General features: G+C 42.3%; 1 protein-coding gene across 3 annotated transcripts in view; it reads left to right on the top strand.

Moving 5' to 3' along the window:
• The window catches only part of carm1 (coactivator-associated arginine methyltransferase 1), a 75,352-nt gene that overhangs the window by 9,841 nt on the left and 40,121 nt on the right, over positions 1 to 25,390 (top strand). For all 3 annotated transcript variants that reach the window (XM_050070101.1, XM_050070102.1, XM_050070100.1), the window contains exons 2-6: positions 473 to 598; positions 15,929 to 16,035; positions 22,754 to 22,858; positions 23,490 to 23,600; positions 23,725 to 23,902. In XM_050070101.1, the coding sequence (XP_049926058.1) occupies positions 473 to 598; positions 15,929 to 16,035; positions 22,754 to 22,858; positions 23,490 to 23,600; positions 23,725 to 23,902 (627 nt within the window). The remainder of the gene's footprint in view (positions 1 to 472; positions 599 to 15,928; positions 16,036 to 22,753; positions 22,859 to 23,489; positions 23,601 to 23,724; positions 23,903 to 25,390) is intronic.

Below are 25,390 nucleotides of genomic sequence, written 5' to 3'. Positions count from 1 at the left end.
TTCAGATCATCAAACAAATTTAAACATTTGTCAAAGATAACACAAGTAAACACAAAATGCAGTTTTTAAATGAAGGGTTTTATTAATGAGGAAGAAAAAAATCCAAAGCTACATGGCCCTGTGTGAAAAAGTGTTTGCCCCCTAAACCTAATAACTGGTTGGGCCACCCTTAGCAGCAACTACTGCTACAACTACATGGCTGCAGTGGCTGGCTTCTTTCCCAGAGGATGCATCTCCCTTAATCTGAAGTGCCCGGCTTCAATGCTTTGTTTTAACAAGGCACTTGAATGTTAACATCTCCTGAGGGCCCTCGTCACATTTTGACAGTAAAAGTAAAATTCAAGCAGCATTTGGCACACTGTTTTTTTGTCAGTTTTGTTAGGTTTTTGTTTGTTTGTTTGTTTTGTTCTATTTAAAATTTAAGTGGCTGTATGCAAGCGTGTTTGATGTTGTCCTAACATTTTCTTTCTAGGAGAGGAGGCAAGTGTGTTCAAGTGTTCGGTTTCCAGGGAGACGGAGTGCAGCCGCGTGGGGAAGCAGTCATTCATCATCACACTAGGCTGCAACAGCGTTCTGCTGCAGTTCTCCTCGCCTGCAGGTACACACAAATACCCTAACACATTATAGGGTTGTCAAAAGTATCGATACTCTGAAAAGTATCGATACTCAAACGCTGTCTCTGGATACAATACTAATTTACAAAAGTATCGATACTAACAGTGCACGCCACCTCAGCGCCTGTCGGGTGCGCGCAACGGATCCAACGGACACGCGCTGTGCAGGCAGTGTCTGGCAGGCACAGAGCCCTCGCTGCAACCCGGCTTGTTGTCATCGCTGTGCATGCATGCACACATTTCTGTTGCTGTAATATGGCCAGCGCGGCTGCAGAAGGATCAGAGCAGCCAGTTTTGGTCAAAAATGATAAAGGAAAAAGCGCTCTTTGGAAATATTTAGTGAAGTGAACACAGCACGCTGCAGACGGCAGGTACAGCCCCTCCCCTCGCTAGCAGCTGAGCAGCTGGTGTCGCCAGCATCAAACTAAAATATAACTTCTAACGTTAATGTGGGAGCTAAGCAGAAAACTTTATCAGTCATGCCCGTCTGTAACATTAATAGACAATGTTAGTTTAACAGGACAACACAATTATGTGTGTCTGAAAAGTTATGTTAACTGTAAAGTCACAGATTGAAGCTGAAAAAACGTTTGGTTTCTCCCGTAACCCCTGGTTCTCTGATCACATAGTGAGGTAGAAACAGGAGCATCCTGAGCCTAAACTACCAACTCTATTTGATCAGCAACGAAAATATGGTGCCAATTCACCAGAAGCACAGAAAATAAACAGGGCTGTAGATAAATACATTTGTATGGACAGATCTTGTTTCTGGTTGTTATTTATTTTGGGGGGATTTTTTGTTGTTATCATTGATGTTACTGTTCTGATCTTTATTTAAAAAATGACATGCCTCTTAATTTTTTGCTGCTGTATCGAAAATGGTATCAAGTATTGAATATTTTCCTGGGTATCGATATCGAGTTTGAAATTTTAGTATCGTGACAACCCTAACACATTAACACCTACAGTCAGTGCCCATGAAGGAACTGCCTGTACAGGGCTGTACGTTAACTTTTTTAGCCCATAGCACTGGTGCAACAGAGGTTGATAATTTTGTAGCACAGGCCAGAAAGTTTGTAGCACCTGTCACGATAACAAATTTTGCTGGGTGATTAATTGCGTCAGAAATTATTGCGATAAGCGATAATATTGCGCAGTATTGTGCTTTTAAGACCATTTTTATTATTGTTGTAATTTTGCTGTTCTTAGACCATTTATTAAACTTATGTAATGATAATAAAGGCATATTGATACAAGTACACCCTTTTAAAGAGAAATAAACATTTATTTCAAGAATAAACAAGAATATTCACAAATGCAAAAAAAGAAAAATAGACCGTCAGTCTCTCACTCTCAGGTGTGCAGTTAAGTTGGTCATATTTGCTCTTTTTGTTGAGATGGTTTTAGAACAAACCCGGTATACCAGCTCGTCCAAATTACTGGGCTCCCCTCTGTCATTTGGTTTAAATCCAAAACACTCCCACACAGGGGTCATGGCATTTGGTTTAGGAACAAGTTCCCTGTCTTTCTCTTACGCTCAACTCTCTGTTTTCTCCTCCGCCTCGTCTCCCCCTCATGAAGATCGCACTGTGTGTGTGTGTAGCCCATAGCCCCGCCTCCCCCACAGAGACAAAGACACTCGATGACAAGAGCTTTCCCTCACCTCACCTGGCTGTCAGACAATGCACGGCAGTGAACGCTCTTGTTGTCTAGTGAAAAAACAGACCACAAACAAGCGGCTCTCAAGCAGTCTGTTGCACGCGTGCTACTAGGCAAATAAATTCATCACACAATAATTTTTTTCCATCGCAACATATGTGTCGCACTGTACAGCCCTGCTACACATGTATAATACACAGGAAAGTGCTCGTGCAACTGTCAGTGGTTTTCCTTTACAAATAAATACTCACAGTAGTAATAATAATAATGCTGTACTTAAGTAACACACTCACACTGCATGTATGAGCAGAAACATGGTCCGCCGTGATTTCTTTCTAAAAACATTCTAAATGTTAAAGGACTATGAACTGTGGAGTCAAACAGTTTTTATTTTTTTTATTTATTTTTTTTTAACCATTGCTGTGTAAAGGATTTTTCTCAGTGACATATTGGACCCATCCTTATAACCCCTTCCCTACTATATGAAAACTTATGTTAGATTACATAGTTTCAGTTCATCCCGTGTGAGCGGCAATCTCCCTAAGTTCTGCAAGCTCTCTTTGCTTTTTCAGTCTAATAAATACAAAAATAAACAGTCTTGCAGCCTGAAAGGGCGACTCAGCCCACTAGCAGTTATGTCCATTGCCAATCCAACGTCAACCCTAAAATATTATGACTGTAGAATTAAAGTTAAACTTTGCACTAAATATGTCAGCACTCGTGCTCAAATGTGCCCGAGTTCGTGTCGTTTGGGTCACATGTGAGCTCTAGTTTTAGAGTTGTTAAGGTCATATTGTGAGTCATTGACCCTCCTGGCCATCATGTTAGTCGTTAGGGTCAGGTGGGACCAGGGGTAAATGGGTGTGAAGTCGTCTGGGAAGGGATCCCAAGACTGCATTGTAGGTGGGTGATAAGTGGTGTTGTAGGCAACCCCCTCTGTTTAACGATGGTTGTTCCAGTTTGATGTGGATGGCTTCTTTTATGCCTCTTTCAAACCATCTTTCTTCCCTGGACAAGATGTGCACATTGCTGTCCTCAAAAGAGTGTCCCTTCTCCTTTTAGATATAAATGGACAGCTGAGTCTGGACCTGAGGAGCTGGCTCTCCTGTGCTGTGCTAGGGCTGCTCGATTATGGAAAAAATCATAATCACGATTATTTTGGTCAAAATTGAAGTCACGATTATGCGGCGCACGTGATGACTTACATTGTTTATACAACGGCATGTCATTTCTGTTTCTACATGGGCGCAATTCTCCTCTGCTCTCTGTATCGGGCACGGTGGAGTTCGGCCCCAGTGCGCACACACACAGACACGTACACACAGACACATGTGCACACACACAGACAGGTGTGCGCACACACACACTGCCCTCCCTCTGCCATTTTCCGCTCGCTGTTTTTGAAATCTTCTGTGATCACCTGCCCCTCGCCTTATTCGTAGTTCACCTACTTGACTGGCTCGTGGAGTGAATAGAGGAGAGGAGGGGAGGGGCAGTATTGCGCATGTGCGGCTTCCGTAGAAGTCAAAATAACAGCTCCAGGCGACGGTGACCAAAAATCGTGTACACTCGATTTCAGTAATTTTGAAATCGTTTGACCTCAAAATCGTAATCGCGATCACCAGACAATTAATTGCACAGCTTTATGCTGTGCCATGCGCTTGTGGAGTTTTTGTTAACTTTCCCCAATTATTGCTCTGAAAATTAGAGCCCACATGTGACCCTAACGACTCTGCAAGGGTTCACACCAGGGGCGATTGCTCTGAGACAACAAGGGAGGCTGAACTTCCCCTAAAATTTCAGAGAAGAAATGGTCAAATACGCACAATTGAATTAAGATTAAAATAAGAATTTACTTTGCATTAAACGTGCGCTAGGATGCATTTAATATCATTACTATGATGTTCAAACATCAGCTGTTTATCACCAGCTTTCAAACGCGACCTCCCTGTCATACATTCTCGTGTCAGCACGGTGGATGTGGAGCCTCCAAGCATTCCTATGAGACAGCACTGAGCAGGTTTTTTTTTCATGCAGCAAAGCGAGACGGCCATTGGCTAAATGTGACAAAATCGTCACTTCCAGGGTGGCTCAGCTTCCCTGGGACCTAATGGAGCGGTAGGCGGGAGAGGACACTCGGTGTCTGCATGATGATTGGAGGAATTGTCTAAAAGGCACAACCCCTTTGTGATTGACAGCGCTTTTGAAATACACACTGGCATCGTTGCATTTCGAGCTCAGTCCCATGCGGATATTTGCGAGTGTAGTCTTCTGACAGAGTGCTGCCCCGAGTTCCTTATTTCCATAAGCCATATAGCTCGTTTTCACCGTTTTAAACCCATCTGAAAGTCTTTGAGGTGTGTTTTGCTGTGATTCTATTGCTATGGTGTTTTACTGTGGCTTCAATTAAATGTTCCTTTTGTAAGTTACTGCCTCGCTACAATATGACAAATTTTATGATGTAAACTTAAAGTGAGCTTCCCCTGTTTGAAAGACCAGCAGCCGCCCCTGGTTCACACCCACACAGGGTTTAAAGCCTACTAGGGCTGCAACAATTCCTCGAGTAACTCGAGTAACTCGAGTACCTTGATTACAAAAAATGATAGAGGAATTTTCCATGCCTCGAAGCCTCGTCTAATTAAATTTAAAGTTCACGTCTCGCACGGACTCTTTTAGTGTGACACAACGTGCTTACGTCACAGCAAGGCGAGGCGGAAGAAGATGGAAGCGGTCTTTTGGAAATGTTTTGCTACGAGCCGACAGAATGACAGACGCCGGGACTGCAATAAATAAATGTCAGTTTTTCTTAAAAAGGAAACAAATTGGTTGTTATTATTAAGTGATCTGTCTTATTTTCTATTGTGTATTTATAATTGCAGGGCAGGAATTATACCACGGCCAAACGGCCAGTGCCGTGGATACCCCGGAGTGTGGCCGTAATGCCCCTCCTACCCATACGGCCAGAGTAGCATGCCCTGTTTTGTTTGTCAGTTTGTGCCTCCTACAGATCTGCTGGTAAAGTTAACTTAGCGTTAGCAAGCGTGATAAAAGACGGCAGAGAGGTGACTTTGTACAAATAAACCAAAGATTTATTAATTTTCTGTAGCAGTAAACACATGGGCCGATAACAAATGTGTTAACTAACTATGCTAAAGATTTACAAGCTATTCAGGGCTGCCGACGATAACGTTAACATGACAAACAGCAAGGCTACAGCTAACACGTTAATGTACTGACACTCCTCAGACAGACACACACACACACACACACACATATATACCGGACAGCCTCTCAGTCCTTAGCCGCTAACGTTAGCTCATGTACAACACAAGTACCACACAGAAACTTTTACAAATGGTCATAATGTGCTTCTAGTGACTGTCAAATCGCCAGCAAAAGTTGTTTACACTGCGGGCACAGAGAGCAGCTACCTGCTCTCATGGGACAAAGATCCTCTGAGAAGAAAGATGGTTCACTCTGCTCTGCCGCCAGGAACAAACTGGGAGGCAAAGATCCGCTCTGAGGAAGAGGGTTCACTTTGCTGCAGGGTTCACCGAAACGTTTTTTTTTTTTTTTTGTTCCCCCTTTTAATAAATTGAACACACATTAAAGAACATACAAGATCCTGTAGAGAATTGATACATATAATACAATACAATAAACATTGTCTAATTAAATGAAGGAAGAGGATTTTTTTAAAGTCAAATAAAATATTGGGGATTTATGTAAAAATATACATAGAGACATATAAATAATTATATAATTAAAGATATGTAGCACATATTGTTATTGCGCCATTGGTTTTGGCCTTGGTGCCCTACATTTTGGCCGTGATGCCCCAATAAATTTGTATTTATCAAAGGCCAAAGTGGCCTTGCCCTAAAAATGACTTAAAGAAGCAACAGATAGGATTCGTTTGGTTTTTTTTTTAGCTTGGCGCCACCTAGCGTCAGCAGTGTTGCTCGCACTGTCGCAACAACCAAATTGACCATGGGGATCAGAGATAATCAATAAAATGTAGGCTATATATATATATATATATATCACTGTCCGAGGGCTGCTGTAGAATAGCAACGAGGATGTCAGCCGACCAACACTTGCTACCCGGTTCCTGGTTGCGGCGATTTGCGATGCTGGCCAGCTAGGAATGAACTAGCAACCAGTACAGTACAGTCCTCTCTCGTCTAGCTAACATTTAGCCGTGTTACTTACTGATCCATTAGAAAGAAAGCTAGCTGGACATCGGTTTTGAAGCCTCTTTGGTCACGGAGCTCCCTCCATCTCTTCAACGCCTGACTGAGGTTTACTCTTGTTTTTCCTCTTCTTTTATCACTCTCCTTTTTGTGCATCCTCGCCTCTTCAGACAGATTAGCTCGTTTTCTTTTGGGAGGCCGTTTTTCACTTGTCTCCAAACTTTGTCCGTCTGCCATTGTGCTCCTGACTCAACCATAACTACTCATGCCCCGGCCAGTTCCTCATAAGGACCAGCTCCAGTCCCTGATTGGCTGACCGACCAGTTTGGCAATACATGACGCATTTTTCCGCGAAAATTCGTCCCCGGTGGCAGAAGCTTATTGCAAAGATTGCAAAGCCATTAAGTAACCTATGTAAACGCTGATAGTCTGATTTTACTTTGTATACTACCCTGTGCAACCCACATTATTTTCATAATGATATATATAGGCAAAATGCTGCCTGTTGCTTCTTTAATTCCAGGCCTGTAATTGGGCTTTAATTAAGCAAAAGTATGTTTTATCCGATCACTCGATTAATCGATGAAATATTCGATAGAATACTCAATTACCAAAATATTCGATAGCTGCAGCCCTAAAGCCTACAACTACGTACCAGTCATTTAGAACTGAAGAAGCTTCTTGGATGCAAGGCGAAACGTCTTCAAGAATCCCAAGCAAGTCCAGTTGCCTCCGATATAGCACTTATGATTACCATGACCTGGATGACTGAGAATCTTCATGGATAATTTGTCTTCAATTTAGCAAATACTGATTTATTTTTTAACAAATATTGATCTAACTTAGCATTTTCTAAAACTAGTCCATACCCAGGGATGTGTTATGTATAGAGGAATAAGAAATCAAAAACAGTATATTAGAGGAGATGCAAAATCAGAGCACTGTAAATGCACTGTGTAATAAATATTAATGTAAGACAAACAATGCACACTATATTTCGAAACATGCTTTATGGCAAAATACATGGAGCATAGTTTTGGCTGACGGCACGGAGGCACGCGCGTGCGCGGGGCCGTGCACGGGCACACAGGTACACACATACACACGCAACACGGAGAAAGAATGAAAGAAACAGTGCAAAGTGCACAGCGCAATGTTTACTTTGTAATGTTTGTAGGCTAATGTCAGTAAAGTGAAAATACGTAATGGCTGGCTCGCGTACACAGACGCGCGTACACAGACACAGACACGCGTACACAGACACAGACGCATGTTCGTTCAGTAAAATAATTACCTTAGTCTTCAGCAAGTGTTGGTGCTTGAAATTGCATGTCCCAAGTGGTCTCCGCGCATGTGCAGCTCGCGCTGCTAATGGTGCTCACAGTATGAATGGGTAGTGGAAACGCAAATATAAACAGTAGAAATGTAGGAAAAATGCAAAAACAGCATCGTGGCTGTCTGCACATGACCAAGATGAAAGCCTATGTGCAAGTTCAGAGAAATAGGTCAAAGCAGTGAGGAGGAAAACGGATGATGACAAAAGGAAGGATGGAGGGACAGAGGTTTCTCCATTTAATAGTAGGATGTTCTTTGCAGAGAATTCCCAGTAGGCGCTCCAGCCGGTGCGCTACAGAGTGACGTTCATTTACTGGAGGCATTTTATATTTGGACGATTTTTGGAGACTATGGCCGCCATAGTCTCGTCAATGTATGGGAAACACTGACATCTGTACAGATGTGAAGCCCTGACTATATCTGACTGATCTTTAATGAAAGCTGTTGTCTTGTATTTTTTTCCTCTGAAAATATTAACTTCATAGTCGGACACAATTTATTTAGCCTCTGTAGGTCTGCTCAGCTGCTCTGCAGCAGCAAACTGATATGATGCTGATTTACATTTACATGACAGTTCATGTCAAATGGAGGTTGAACCATGAACCAAAATTACAGGAAGCCTGTAAAGTATTTTAATAAATGAATCCATCATAACTGAAACAATTGGAGACTGAGAACAAACTGACATGAGTCTGATAATATTTTAATGATTGTAATATATGTAAGTAATGCCTGCTTTATTGAGTTATAGTCCTGTCCTTATTTACACACATTTGTTTTTAAATGCTGTAGCCTGTTATATAGAGATGTATTAATACATTTTTGTTCAGTCACCAAAAAAGGCTAAACATATGATGTATATCTTGTTATCTGCAGGAACAGATGAGTAGGCACTGTTCATCAACTTATATGACATATATATGAATATGACAACAGCGATAGTTGACCGTTTCCACGGTAATGAGTAGAAAAGTCTTGAGGGCTGTCTATCAGCCGCTTGCACTTACTGTCCTCACAGACTTTACGTGATGACAGCAAAGACGTCACACTACATAGAACTGAAGTCCATGAGGGCTCAGTCTGCAAATCTAGAGGGTGGACATTTGGATTCAGCCTCCGACTTGACCGCAGCTTGCTGTCACTGCCTCCTCCTGCAGCCGCCTGCTCTCGTCCACTTTCTAGGCCAGGCGCAGTTAATCTCGAACGAGCCTACTGATGAGTGTAGATGATGTTATCCTCACGGTTAATTCACTTTCCTCCTTTCACACACTGGCCTACACTGGCGGACTCACTCCCTTGTTTGACAACATAAAAAAAAAAACGCCTACATATTTGCTGGTCGCACACGAACGAGTAGTTGTAGAAAATACTCGCACTGATTCCAAAAATGGTTGCAAAATGCCACCATTTGGTCGCCGTCTGGAGCTCTGTAAGGCATAATTTATTGTTTTAAACAATTTTTTAGACATGGCAGTGGCCACTCTCTAATGAAGCACAGCTGTTCTCACTCCCCTTATTGACCTTCACCAAGGGCAAGAGGCTGCAAGCTCGAATCCGTACGTCCCACAAAAACTGTAGACAAGACAAACTGCGACCCCTGTAGCAGAAAGATGAAAAGGAAGAAATGTTGTGAATTTTATATCATTGTGTTAAATAAAGACAGATATGACCTCTCGCGTTTTACATATAAAGAGCGCAAAAACGGATAAACATGAATAAACGAACAAACATGTCTTTGACTGGTGTGCACACATGAAGAACAAGAGTTAGGAAACTAAATACAAACATATACTTTTTTGAAAGAACTCCCAAGTATGTTCTCTAATCATTAAATAATCGGATGGACCTGTTTTCGATGCCTTAGTCAGGCAGATACGAGTGCAGAGTGTCACTGATATCCTCTATAAGCCAATATATTATGTTTTATAATGTGGTGTTTCATGGCTTTTAATTCTTTTTATTGCTATGAATGAAATGTGTTGTGTGCCATTGTAAAGCACTGTGTCACTGTTAGAATAAATGTAAACAAATAACGTGTATAATCATCATTATTAATATTTATCTCATGTGTTCGTTGGCCAAAATTGGCCAATTACAATCAGGGAATTCCTTTTCCCATGCAATCAATCAGCTGATGGGTGGGTATAAAAAGCAGCCATCACAGTGCATAAAGACGCATGATGGCTTACTTGACACTGTTAGAGGATGTGGTAGATGGGAGTCTCCGGAGGGAGCTGATCTTCAGGGACCAGCAAGACCTACTGGCCAACAATGATGAGTGGCTTATGAGCCAGTTCCAACTGCTACGTGCAGTGCTGCTGGATCTCTGCGCTGCGTTGGGCCTGGCGTTACAAAGAAGTACAAAGCAGGAGCAAAGCTGTGCCAGTGCTGTGCTGTACAATGTGGCACACCTGAAAAACATGCCACTACTACTTGACACAGATGCTGGCACTGACCTCGACCTCTGCCCCCAGGCATTTGAGCCAAATGCTGCTGCGCGCCAGCGTCTGGGTGTGATGCATCTTTTGTGAAAACAAGACGTATTTTAAGAAATCATTTGAGTCAAGACAATCACATTGTTTGTCAAACAGCTATGGCAATGTTTTCCCCCATTTAGAGTGTTTATTTCAGTCTCTGAAACTGTCTGACAGTCGGCTCAAAACTTCCCTCGGTTTTCTGTCTGAATAAATCACCGTAAACAGCCTTAAGGCCTTAATATCGGACCACTTCTTCTTGACCTCTGAAACAGTCTGACCTTTAGTCACCTTCCCTGTGCACAGTTTTAGAAATGAGGCCCCTGGTCTGGTAGGAGCCAGCTAGCTAGTGGTGCAGCTCATTTGGCCATTACCGCTAGTAATGCTGTCAGGGCCCAACAGTGTTGCTGTGGAAACATTGTGCCCACCCTCTGGTCTCCCCCTAGCTCGCCCTGGTGAGTAAGCTGCTTGGTTTTGAGCCGTAAAACCTCTTTACCATTGTTGACTACGTCATAATTTTTAGCTCCGTTACCACCGTCAGTGCCTGTGTCCACCAAAGCATTTTTTCTGAGGCTGGAGTATTTTAAGAACAATTTTGCAATGGGAATACTGCATATTTAAGCTGCGCTACAAATGCCGGCAGCACACTGAGGTGCTGGATCTTTTTTCTAAGTGCTAAGCACTGAAAAATATTCAACTCTGGGGGAAAAAAACGCTGCGCTCATCACGATCACTTTGGTCTGTTCTGTTACAGTCGAGGAGGAACATATACTATGAAGACCATCTGACACATCTTGCATGTACAGATGCTGAACAACAACAATAATGGAGGAGAAATCAGTTAAATTATTATTATTAATATTATTGTTATGTTTACTGTCATGAACCCGCACAGACCGGCCGATCCATCCTCTACTGCCCCTTCAGCCTTTCTCGCATCCAAAGCAAGTACTCTACCTTGTGCTGTCATTTACTTCAGTGGATATTCCATAACATAGCAATCAAAGCGTCTCAGCTCAAAACAAAACAAAACAAACGCAGTGCCTCCAAAGTGCTCTGAAACGCTTTCAGCTGGGCGTTTCCTGAGGAGCGCCAGGTGCCTAATATACAAAGACTTGTGTGGATTTCCTACTGAAACATGGCGTACGCTTAAATCCAGAAAAGGTCGTACACACAAAAACATCCAGATGTATGAATCTGTGCATACGCATGAATCCAAGTACATTTCCTTTGTCCATCCCAATCAACGTGGAATTGAGTGCACATGTTGGAGTACCCGACCCCTCCCTGTCCACGCCCCCATCTAAATATGCAAATCATATTTAAATGAGCCCTGCACCTGAGATTCCTCTCTCTGCACGATCAGAAAACTAAAACAAAAGAATGAGTTAGACGGGAAAAAAGAAAAACTTCACAGAATGCGAAGTGGAGACACTACTCACCGAAGTGGAGGCATGCAAAAATATACTTTTAGGCACGCTGTCCTCCGGCATCAATACTAAATGCAAGAGGAGTGAGTGGTGAGAGTGTGTGTGATGCTGTGGGGTCGGAAAAGTGTACACACACAGAATTTAAAAAGAAGTGGTCCGACATTAAGGTGGACATGAAGTGGAGGACGGCTGCCCACCGCCACAGTGTGGCCAAAACAGGCGGGGGGACAGGAGAAGAGGAGCTCACCCTGTTTGAACAGAGAGTCGCCTGGGGTCAATTGAAAGCAGACAAATAATTATGTGAACTGGATTTACAGTTTCCATTTGTTAATTTTATACACCACTTACATGGATTACACACTACTGTTGTAAATGAATGCAGAAGTGCGCCAGGGAAAAAGTGAGGCTGATTAAGAAATGTCACACTTAACACACGGGTTTATCAACATGAATACTTTACACACAGAGACAATCACGGGCTTGTTAGAAAGCTCTGAAGCTGTAGTTTAACCAGCAAAAAAACAGCAAGTCACTAACTTTAACCATTGACTTGTACTGATGCTGTGAATATTTGGGGGCGCACATGTTCAGTGCGCATTAGGGGGATTCATATTAGGACAATTAAACAAATAAATTATTTACTCACCAAGAAGCCACCCATCGCAATGAGTGTGCAGTCGATATCTCCGATTACATTAGGAAAACCGGCTCTTGCTGCAAATTGCACTCCCGATCGGTCAGCCAGCTCCCTCTGGAATGCCCCTGTTGCTAGGAACCCCAGTGTGGTCATCTGTATGGATACAGGCAGCGCATGGCTCCTCGCCGTGTCGCGCTCCAAGGCCGGCTGCAGCTCTGCGCACAGTTCCAGGAGGATTGCCCTCGGGAACCTAAAGTAGCTGATGAGCCAGTTGTCATCATGTGCCAGTGCCATCTGTCTCGGATCACATGCTCTCTTCGTATTGCACCATTTACAATGTCTTAATACTGCGAAAGCAGCTGTTGTTGTTAACGGTATTTTCTGCACCACTTTGCACATACTTTTATATCCACTCATCTAATTGCAGACACTTGGGTGTGTTCATTGTTCATGTGTCTCTGATGTGCACATCACTCTGAGGACTAATTGTTTTCCCATTTATTTATTTTAACAGTTTCCCAGCATCACCTCTATGTGTCGCCAAAGGATCAACAGCTGTAGAAACGTGTGTACGCCAGCCAAGAAGTTGGCGTGAGGCAACGCACATTTCCACGGTCATTTCACTCTTGTTACATCTGAACTTTGCCGTGGAAAAGGACGTACACCACGTTTTTTGTTCGTACGCACCCTTTGAACATGAGGCCCTTGGTGTTTTCAGCTGGGATAAAAAATGGACATGGGGCCTTGGCAGTGTCAACATAACTAGTGGTGCTAATATAGCAAACAATGGTCAAATGGTTTTGTGGTTCGAAATGAAGCTGCTTATTCACCGAGGCGACCACGGGGGGGACCAGAGGTTTGGCACAGTGTTTCCTCAGCAACGCGTCCCGGCGTTACCAGCTGTAATTGCCAGATGAGTGGCGCCACTAGCTAGCTCCTATCAACCCAGGGGCCTGTTGTTCGAAACCTAGATAAGGGATTAAGCCGGGATATGTTGGTTATCCTGGCTTAACTTAGCATTGATTCAGTTGTTCGAAAGCAGAGGCACATATGTTGCCATGGAGATTTATTCTGTGCACTTAGCCTGGTCCCGACCAGGCTAACAATCAGGCTTAGTTTAGCCTGGTGCCTTATCTGTCCAGTCAGCTGTCACTGTGATCGGAAATCAATGTGTTTTACCGTCATTTCATGTTCTTATGTACGTATTTGCCTCATTTTTGAACAAAATACATTAAGCCTACAATAATAAAAAAACATTTAAAACATTTTTGTCATAGCCCAAACATACTTTGACATGCACATATCCTTACCAGTAAAAGGATTAATTGTTGGAATAAACATACAAGTAGGTGTATTTGGCATTAACACAATTAGTGGTTATTAGGTATCATAACTGTATGACCTTCCCAAATTATATTCCCAGTTAACTGGATCAATAACTTGAGTCAATGAATGAAAACATGAAGTTGAAAACACAATATTCTTTGACCTCATTTTATTTAAATGAAAAATACTGTAATCAGTCACTGTCTGCTTGGAGCTGTGGAGAGAGAGAGAGAAATAATATTGATTAATACATTGCATCACAGTCATGCTTACAGTGTGCATTAAAGTTACTTACTTCTTTCTGTAGTTTCTTAATTTCCAAGTCCAGTTTCCTTAAGGTCTTTCTTTTGTCTGTCAAGCTCCATGTCCTGCAGCTTCCTCTTTTCACACTGGAGCTTGACATCTGCCAGTGCTCTCTGCTCCCTCAGATGACTTGCTTTTATCTTAAGTGATTTATACTCTTTATAAAAACAAAACATGAATACAATCCTGATATAAGCAGCTATTTAATGAAACTGCAAAAAGCAGCTATTTTCAACAACCCTGCTATGAGCAGCTATTTAATAAGAACTGCAAAAAGGCAACTATTTTAAGGCAGCTATTTTAACAAAACACCTTATTAAGGCAACTATTTTAAAGAGTAACTAAACCCTAAAACCATTTTTTTCAGCTGATAATCATTGTTTCTGGTTGTATAGTAGTGTTACTGACTGATCCTGCTCAAAATCTTGACAGTTTAGTGCAAACTGTTGAAAATCTACATTTTATTTTAAAAATGTGGTATGGAGTGCCCTCTACAGCTTGAAACCTGGTTACTACACTTGAATTTACATTACATTACATTGGAGGCGAATGATTCTTTTTCGAGGCGAATGACGTCACTAACCGTCCACACTAAAGCCTGCCCTCCTCCCTTTACTCCTCCCCTTACTATAAAACCATTCTGTCCGCAGAGAGAGCCGAGCCTCAGGGGGGGATGTATGTGCGGCCGGGCCGCAAGGGAGGGAGGGGTGGATGGATGCGGTGGGCTGCTGCTCTGAGCCCAGGCTCCCAGAGAGGGAGAAATAGAACCGGCCGCCTTCCCTTCTGCCCATGTGACACAGTTAGGGGCGGTTTTCCAAGCCACCATCGGCACAATGAAAATAAGTCGAAGTGTGGAGCGAGGAGAGGGACCTCTCTCCCCGCAGCGAGGGACAATCTTAACTCCGCCCCCTTCCTCAGCCGCTCGCCTGTCTCACCCCCCAATGGTTGATTAATGAATGAATAAAATTATTGATTTCATGTACAGTATACTGGAATAATGTACCTTGTATGAAGAGGGCGGTTTCCCCCCCTCCATCCTCCATCATCGCCCTGCTCGGTTCTGATCCAGGGCGAGCTCTTCTGCTGGTGTGAAATCAGCAGTTGCTTAACTTCCACTTCTCACCTTTTAAGGTGAAGTGTACAACTGTTAATTTGTGGAAAGAACTTTAATTGTAATTATTATATTTTTAGATTACTTACGCAGTCAGTCGGTCTGCAATTGTTTGCCACGCACTCTCTCTCTGCTTTATTATGGCTGCAGTGTTTCCTTTCTTCGTGATTATATGTTTTACCTCTTCATAAGTGTCCATGATGAGACGCTGCTCACTGGGTGAGAAGTATGCGGCACGCGTCCTCTCCATTGCTGCATCGTTGAATCTGTGATCGATCTCGGGGTCTATTTAAGAAAGCCGTGGACGCGCACTCACCTGAATAAGTTACACCTGGCTTGACAAAGCCGCGCCACCTCAGCCTGGCTTGGTGTTCGAACAACCAATTAAGCCAGGATGGACTTAGGGGAATTTGTCCAGCCTCGCTTTTCCACTTATCCTGGATTGGTTAATTCTGCTTTCGAACAACAGGCCCCTGGTGGCACTCAGTGTGGAGCAGGCAAGAAACCAGTGGAGACCAACAGTGGGCAGATAACATGTTTCCATACTCTAACGTGGCTGTCAGCAAAGCAGTTAACATTAACAACACAAATTTCATCAACTCTAAATGGACAGCCCTAACAGCCCTAAAGCTTGCTGAGTCTGTGGAGTGCTGGACTAAAAGGAAGGCCTTGTCTTTCACATCTTTTCCTTTCTTAGTTACCGGTTAATGGGTGCTGGAAAAATTAACCGAAATTGACATCCCTTCTAGTGACAGCCCTTTATGTATGTATTGTTGTATAATGTAGAGTCCAGTGGAAAGTTTGACCTATAATAGTTCATGTTTGTGTGTTTATGTTCCACCTCAGATTTTCAGTCGTTTTATAATCTGCTGAAGAATAGTCGTGGTCATGTCAGTGAGCGCTCAGTCTTCAGTGAAAGGACAGAGGACTCCTCTGCTGTTCAGTACTTCCAGGTGAGAGGAACACACACACACACACACACACACACACACACACACACACACACACTCTTCACCCAGCTCTCAAAAAAGCTTGTTGTAATGATGGAAGTATAAAGAGTTGACTTCAGGCTCCTGTTTTATTTTTTTCATATAGTGCCTTAATAATGCCCCCCATGATGACTTTGTTCATGGCTGACTATCGACAGTTTCACAACTGTCATTAAGAATAGAAATGTCTAAAAAGTTAAGTTTTGGAAACTTTTGCATTATTTTTCTATTTTAAAAAGAGTATGAGTATGTTATAAAGTCCAGCTCGTACAGATACGCTCTACAAATTACATGTCCTGTGTTCTCATCTGAAATGAAAAAATAAATTTGATGTTGGTCTCATAAAGATGTTCCCTGTCTGTGCATACCATTTAGAGCTTTATAATTAATCATTAAAAGATTGCAGTCTTGATTCAGGCATGTCCCGATGTCATTAGTGAGGGACGTCCATTCTGCCGTCTTTGCTTTGGAGTAGGGCAGACACCAGACCCAGCCATCACAGTGGGGCCCGACGCACTTTTATAGCAGTGGCGTGGCACAGGGGCGCCAGAGCTTTCCCAACTCAATGTGTGGGCCTTTTATGTATTTATTCATTTATTTTTCCATTATTATACTTTTTCCCTCCTTCTTCTTCTTTCCCCTTTTCTCTTTGTAAATGGTTGAGGCTAGGATCTTGGTGGGCTACCCCCAGATCCTCAGGAGGTGGTTTGCCCATCCTATTCATTCATCCCTATTACCATCCTATTGTTTTGTTGTTATTGTTGTTATTGCCAATCGGCATGGGGGAGACTAGCATCCATTGGCCATGCAGTGCCAGCCGCACCACCAGGCAACCCCTGCGAATGGCTGGGCCCAGGGCCACACCCACACACTAGAGGGTTTTGTGTGTCTGTGTCTGTGTATGTGAGAGAGTGGAGAGAGAAAGGGAAAAAAAAAATAGTAATAATAAATACATAAATAAAATATTAGTTATAAAAAAAAACTTTAAAAAAACAAAAAAAAAAAACAGTTTAAATTAAAGCTTTGTTTCCACTGAGAAAAAATTGTTTCAGCTTACAGAAACAGACAGGAGGTCTACATGTTGTTACAGTTCTGGGGAGGTGAACGTTAGGCTACGGCATAGGTTACTGCGTAAGCTCTACGTCAACGTGGAGAAGTATAAGAAGTATAAATTCCCTATTAGTGTAGCTGAAGAACTTGTGAGTGAGTGAGTGGGCCGGAGCTGTCCACAGAGTGTGAAAGAGGAGAGGTGCACGCTGGTATGCGTTACGTAACACAGCTTGATCCTGTATCGATAAAAACGGTATTGTCTAAATCTATATCTTGCTTGAAAATGTATCGATAGATCATATATAGTCGTTATATCGCCCAGCCCAACTTTGGAGCATTGCATATTTAGAATGAGTGCTCATAATTGTCCCTTCTCACGGCACTTCAAGGCTGACAGACTCTTCCTAATCCTTAGGGCTGCAACTAGCGATTATTTTCATTGTGAACTGATCTGTCGATTATATCTTTGATTAGTCGACTAATCATTTTTTCGAAAAATTTGTTAATGTCGAAAAATGTCGGTCTGTCTCCTCCAAACCCCAAAATTATGTCATCTAATGTACATCTTTCGTACTCACGCCAAAGGGTTTTAGTACACTGTCATGGGAGAGTGTGTAAAGCTGGCAATATTTGTAGGGATGTCCCGATCCAGGTTTTTCACTTCCAATCCGATACCGATATTACAGCCTTGAGTTTTGGCCGATACCAATCCGATCCAAGCGCGTATTATACATATTCACTTATTTTGTTGTCAGTCATGTTAGAAAAGGTTTGATCAAGCAATATTACTCTAACAAGAACAACTACNGCCATCAGTGCTCTTTACTTAAACAGTAAGAGTGTAAACCAAATAAAAATATCACTCTCAAAAAACCAGAGCAGAAAACAAATAGTCAGTTAACTAAGTTGACCACTACTCTTCCTATCCTCCGTGTGTGTCTGCCGTCTGCATGCTGGCCTGGTGGATTGATAGTAAGAGCTGGAGCGGATCACTGGAATGGACTGCTTGACTCGTGGAGCGCTGGGCTGGCCAGAAAACCTGGATCGGAGCTGTGAAAAACTGGATCGGACTTCTTGGATCGGCATTTTTCCATGCAGTCCGATCCGATGCCGATGCCCGTTTTTCGGCGGCCGATACTAGCAAAAAACTTCCCTAAATATTTGAACGTAAGAAGCTGCGATAAACGTATTTTGGGCCACTTTTGTAGTACTTTTCTATGAAAAATGACTCAAACCAATTAGTCGACTACTAAAATAGTCACAGATTATTTTAATAGTCGATTAGTCATCGATTAATTGACTAATCGTTGCAGCCCTACTGATCCTACCACTTTGCTAACACTCAACTAATGAAATTAGCAGCTAGCAAAGCTATCTGTTAGGGCCTGCTGTGTCGCCACAAAGACTGTCCAATCTTTGGTCAGAGGTATTTGGGAGTTGGGCACAAGCCTAGCCCATAGCTTTTATAATGGCACATGGGTGCAACAGTTAGCACTGTTGCCTCACAACAAGAGGGTTCCAGGTTTGTACCTGCCAGTGAAGTTTTAATGTTCTTCTCATGCCAGCATGGGTTTTCTCCAGATTTGCTTCCTCCCTCAGTCCAAAGACATTCAGTAATCTAAATTGCCCATAGGTGTGAATGTGAGTGTGGTAATGTTGTCACAGTACCAAAATTGGGATCCACGGTACGATACCAGTGAAAGTATCACGGTTCTGAGTAGTATCACGAAACCACAGCAAAAATTAGGCAGATGTGCCTTTTGTCATTTATAAAAACTTTTCTATAATTCATCACTGATATTTCAATGGATTAAATTACTTATTGACTTATTCATACTTCAAAAACAGCATCAATAAGTGATTAAAATAAATAAAAATAAAATAAATAAAATAAAAATCAACCAGCCACCCTCCTCCTCTGATAAGTTAAGAACAGTCCCTTCAGTGCGGTGAGGTTTGTGGACCATTACCTGCTACAAAGAGAGAAATGTCAACGGCTCGTTTCTCCTCTGACACATCAAATACCTGTGTGCCGCCACGGCTCGGCTGTTCAGGTACTACTGGGCAGTCGTGACACCAACAAAGAGGACATTACTGGACCTGGAGCCAGGCTTCTCGGTCGCCGGTAAACTGCGTTATCTTGCGGTGGCCATAGTGCTCCACCGTATTCCTGTCTGTGACCCCCGTTCAATGCAGAACCGGCAGGATTCGCCTTTTGTTTCTGCTGCTGGTTGAAATCTGTACTCGCACAGCGTGCTCCTGAATGATTTCTTTTGCTCGCACAAAACTATTTTTAGTTGCAAATGCGAGTAAAATGCTCGCACTGTAGAGCTCTGTGGAAAACACATCACTGTAGCATATATAAAAAATCTAGCCTACAAGTAAAAATAAATAAATAATAACTTTCACTGCTTAAAGATACTCAGTAGCTCAGCTAATACCTGAAATGTCACTGGAAAACAAACTGCTGCAGCAGCATATTGAGTGCCAGGGGCCTCATTTATAAAAGAGTGCTTAGGATTCATACAAAAAGTTGATGTGCTCCTAAAAGCTGAAAATGGCGTGCGCCAAAAAATAATCTGATTTATAAAACCGTGCGCACGCACACTTGCACGCAGCGTTCTCTTTATAAATCACAGACCTGGAGTTGTGCGCACCTAGATCCGCCTCATATTCCGCCCTCTACATGCCCTAGTTCATGCAAATCACCTCATGAATGCTATCTGCATATAAATAAGCCAGTATGCGAGTGTTCTCTCGTTGTGAGTCACGGCGACAGGTGTGAGAAACGAACCAAAAAACGGAATTTCTCCGAGACTGAGCTAGAGACCCTTTAACGGGAGGTGGAGGACTGAAGAAAGATTTTATTTGGTGGCCACAGCAGCGGGATAACTAATAAAAGAAAGCGAAAAAAAGTGGCAACACATCAGTGCTGCTGATGCTGTCAGCTATGTCTGTGGGACTGCACGGACAGTGACAGAACAAAAAAAAAAGTGGTCTGATCTAAAGGTAGACCAAATATTTCTACTCCTTTACCAACATGTAGTTAATGTGTTGCTTTTAAATTTGAGGATGTTTGTGATTCTTTATGTGCGACATAAAGAATCACATTTATTAAAGGTGGAGGCAAAATGGAGTATGTGCCAGTGCCATCTTGCAAGGTGGAGGCAAAATGGAGTATGTGCCAGTGCCATCTTGCGCAATTACGCACGAGGGTCACCGCAGTATTTATATGTTTATGGCAATTAGTCTGATCAGACACCCGGCCTGAATTACAGCATGAACCAGTGGTATCCCTGTCCCAAAATACAACGTGTAATTTGAAATACAATTCAAAGATGAAAGTGTAATAGGCGAACACGTTTCTTCATGCCGGTTTTGTCATGAACAGCACATGTCTAAGTAGGGCTGATGAAATGAGTGTTGTGCTTAATGGCTGTATTTCGAGACATGATAAATACACTGAAAATATTTAGCTAAATAAATAAATATATTCCATGCAGTCGCGCCATCCTCTCCCCCTCCTGTGCTCACAGAGTGGACAATGAGACGTTAGAGGCGGTGCGGATTAAATACGTATTTAGAAAGAATTTCAATTCAGGATTTGAGTTGGATTTTACAACGTTTTTATGAAACAATTATCACTCACCCCAAGCGCAAAATAAGGCTGCTGGATTTAATTTCAATGATAACGTGGGTCTAAGTTGGATATAGCGTGACATTAAATTTGTGTGAGACATCAATAAAAATTTGACTCCACTTCTCCACCTCGCCGTCTGCGTCGCCACTTCCCAGTGTCTTCCAAAATGTGCAGACGCATGACTCAGAGTTTGCTTACAGGTGCGCACATTCTCCCGCCAAGTTTATTTTTATAAATCACAACCTTTGCGTGGTAAGTGGCGTACGCCACTTTCAAGCCCCGTTTTGTGCGTAAGCAAGCTTTATAAATGAGGCCCCAGGTGGCCAGCGCGCGCCGTCCAATAACAGCGCGCACTGGCCACCTGGGGCACTCACCCTCTTGCGATTGGACTTTGAACTTATCCCACAGTAGTGGTTCCGTGAGGTACCGCGGTCTACCGTTGGTACCAGTATACCGTGCAACACTAGAGTGTGGATGGTTGTCTGTCTCTATGTGTCAGCCCTTTGATAGTCTGGTATGTCAATATGTGTTGCCCTTAACCAGTTGTACCCTGAGACTATAGTATGAAGTTCCTGTGAGCTATAAATTCACTACTTCTAAGCAGAAGGCAAAATATAATGTTATCTCAGAGCCTTATGATGCAAAGTCTCTCCTCCTATGGGCTGCTGCCTCTTTCTCACTTAACACTGGGTCTGGGTCTGCAGCTGCCTGTACTGGAGAGCAGCATAAAAAAGAGGGGAGCTTACACTGCAGCTAAATCTGGGGACTGGCATGTCACCAGACATACATTGCACACTAACTGACAAATAAATAAATAAATGACTGCTTGACTTAAAGAATGTCAGTTGACTGAGGGCGTCTGCAACTGTAGCCCTACTGCTTATGTCAATGGGCCTAATTCACCAGTCGTTGTTAAGAGGAAATTTCATTTTAAAACCTACTTGTGCAATTTTCACAAAGATTTTGACATTCACCAAAGTTTTCTTAATTGGGATTTGTTCTTAGGTAAAAACAGAAGCTACACACACTCAAGAACACACTTATGCACATTTTGTGCTAACATGTTTGTGAAAAATAATTGTTTATTGCATTTTCTTCAGTTGAACAGTTGTCTAATGATAAAGGATTTCAATTGCAGTGGTAGTTTTACAATTTATAATAGGCAATAATACATTATTTTGATTATTTTACAAAATGTTTTGGTCTTTTACAATCAACACTACACTAACAATTCATTTCACATCAGTTAATAGGAACCATGTATCTAATAATTAGAGACTGATCAGGCTAGAACATATCACAGGCGGTTCAAGACAAAAACTGACAAAGCAGAGTAAGTTATTTAACTTAAAGAAAAATTGTGTATAAAATTCCACCTCCTCTGTCCATCTCTGTCTAATTCTTAATTCTGACTTTATTCTTAATTCTTTCATTTTCTTCTTCAGTTTCTGTGTGTGCACATAGCCCTGTAGTCTAATGCCCTGTTGTGGGGATTTACAGACTGTTTATGCTAATTAGGATCAACACACATGCTTTTAACTTTGAGAACAAAGAGATTCATCATTGTAAATAAACACAGGCGTGAACAATTCTTTGGTTTAAGAACACTTCATGAATCTGACATAGACTTTTCTTAAAACCTTTCTCAAAAATAAATTTAAGGAAAATGCTAGAAGATATTGGTGACCTAAGCAAAAGTTTGCTTACATTGTGACTCTGTGCCCCTCTGACTCAGCTGTCAATCAAACACTAACCTGCCTACTCACAGGCTTGGAATAAATGTTTGGTTTTTTTTCATTTTATTTATTTTTTTTGTAATTGATAAAACAGCGCATTTGAAAATCACGTTGATCTAGTTACAGTCTTATATTTTACTTTTTGAAATGTGAGTATGCTTTTGTATTTCTTTAATACAATACTGACCTCATATACAGTAGATTTAAAAAAACAACAACAACTCACCAATGTGTTCATATTTTCTTCTCGGTGTAGTTTTATGGCTACCTCTCCCAGCAACAGAATATGATGCAGGACTACGTTCGGACAGGGACTTACCAACGAGCTATTCTCCAGAACCACACTGACTTCAAGGATAAGGTAATCTTATGCTGCCAGAAACATCACACAGTAATCATTTCATTAGATTTACATTTACACTTGAGCAATAATCTGTTGCTAGATTGTAAACTGCTCGGTTTTCCCTCACCTATGTTAAAAAATGAACTGATGATGTCACTGCTTCTTAGTTTAAATCTTAAGATAGACCAAAGCATGACCAACATTAACCGAAGCTGCTAAACGCTAGTAAACACTAATCAGTCCTTAATAGTTGACCCTTTACTCAACTCCTCCCTCAAACAATAGATGTCCAATCATAGCAACTGTACAAAGCACATGGCCCTGAGAGAGTTTACATGAAAGTGTCTCTTCAGCCTAATCATGGTTAATGTCCATATATGTGACAGTCTTACAGGGTTGACATTTTCAAATAAGTCAGCTGGAGATATTTTTCAAGGAGCTGTAACGGAAAATCTGGCATACAGTTGATAGACACAAATAGGGAGCAGCTTTTGTTGACTTCTATCTAAAATCTAAGTTTGCCACCTGTCAGATGTAGCAACAGCATCTAAGGCAGTGTGGAGCATAGTGACCAATCAGTTATTAAGAGACCCATTTCTTGGTGTTTTGATTCATGAAGTCACTGTTTACTTGCTTCTGTTTTGTGGAGGTGGTGCTGGATGTTGGCTGTGGCTCGGGGATCCTCTCTTTCTTTGCAGCCCAAGCTGGAGCTAGGAAGGTCTACGCTGTGGAAGCCAGCACCATGGCACAGCATGCTGAGGTACACACACACACACACACACACACACACACACACACACACACACACACATTCTGGCGCTCTATTCTGACCAATCCAAGGCCGGATTTTCAGGCTTGGTGTAAAGGTTTGCTCTACCTTCCAGGTGCTGGTGAACAGTAACCGTCTAGGGGAGCGAGTGGTCGTCATCCCAGGGAAGGTGGAGGAGGTGACGCTGCCTGAGCAGGTTGACATCATCATCTCAGAACCCATGGGCTACATGTTGTTCAATGAACGCATGCTGGAGAGCTACCTGCATGCCAAGAAGTTCCTCAAACCCAATGGTGAGGAGGTTTCAGCCCAGGGGAAGGTTGTAGGATGGAGGATGAAAGATTTCAACAGATTTTCCATCCATCCATCCATCCATCCATTTATCCATCCATCCATTTTTTAACTTGCCATGATCCAATTAATGTAGTGTCTCTTTAGCTAACATCAGGTACCTCATCTCTCTGTCCTCTCCTCCTCTGTGGTGTCCATGTTCATCTCCTGTTGACAGATTAACAGAACAGAACATAAGCTATAAACAAACTCATTTCCTTCCATCCATCCATCCATCCATCCATGATTTTTTTAACTTGCCAGGATCTAATTAATGTAGTGTCTCTTGTCCCCTGCACTTCCTGTATCTGTGCCCTCCATCCCCTGCACTTTTTACAGCCATTACAACCATTCAGTTCGTTTTTAACATGTGGTAACGTGTTTTTCCCAAGCCGTCTTTAAACGCACCATGAGTAGGCGGCACCAGGCGACATACACATGCTGTCGTTTTGTGATCTGAATCAATGGCACAGCCACAGAGGAGACGTGTGCCGCTGGGCAGTGCTGCTGTGTGTTAACTATGTTCAGCATACCAGCCAGCAAGAAGCAAAAACCCTTGCACAGTTTGTTCCAAACAAACCGTGTAAGTTGAGTAATGCTGTTGCATGTAGATAATGTTAGCTAAATGATGACTAATTAATGGATGCCAATATATCAAGTTAAGCTAGTTAACAAGAATACTAATGTTATTGTTACCTATGTTAAATCACTTGCTAGCTAGTTTCATGCTAGGAATAAACCCACTCCTCCTTAATTTCTGTGCAGAACTTGTGCTCACTATTGCTTTGAACATTTTAATCGTTATTGCCACAATAGAAAGAGCAGGGTCAGGGAGGAGACAATGGACCAGAGGCCAGCAAGGATGATCATGCAGGGTCTTCACAGGTGAGGAGAGATTCTAACTGGCTGAGAGAAAATATCTATAGCACAAAAGTGACTTGAGGTTAATTTCCTCAGCTATGTCACCACTACTATTCTTAATTGTATTTATAAATTTTGCTTTGCACATTTATTATCTATATTATTGCAATAGATAGAAGAGGGACAGGGAGAAACCAGGCAGGTATCAGGACAGGGACCTGAGAGCAGCACCAATTGACCTATGGCTAAGCCACGCCCCCCTCCACTCACTCGGACAAACTATCAACATTGAGTGACTGGCGCTATGGCAGGTGTCACAGTACACGGCATTTCGCAGGAGGCAATTGATGATTTTTGGAGACATAACGATCAGATGTCATTGAGAAGTAACCAAAAGGGCCTAAACTATGCATTGGAGGGATATTAATCATTGTATTGTTGAGCAGGTCGATGAAAAGCTTAAATTACAAGCCAAAATTTACAGGTCAAGGTGTACGCTTGTGAACCGCATCTCATTGCCATCGCCATCAAAGACAACAAGTTAAAGTGCCACTGAAGTTAAGGTTTTTGGCTCAGAATATGAGAAAAGG

This window comes from Epinephelus moara, chromosome 18 (assembly GCF_006386435.1).
Source record: "Epinephelus moara isolate mb chromosome 18, YSFRI_EMoa_1.0, whole genome shotgun sequence".
Lineage (NCBI taxonomy): Eukaryota > Metazoa > Chordata > Actinopteri > Perciformes > Serranidae > Epinephelus > Epinephelus moara.
Note: the sequence above shows the minus strand (reverse complement) of the source record. Positions and strands in the feature narration are given on the sequence as shown.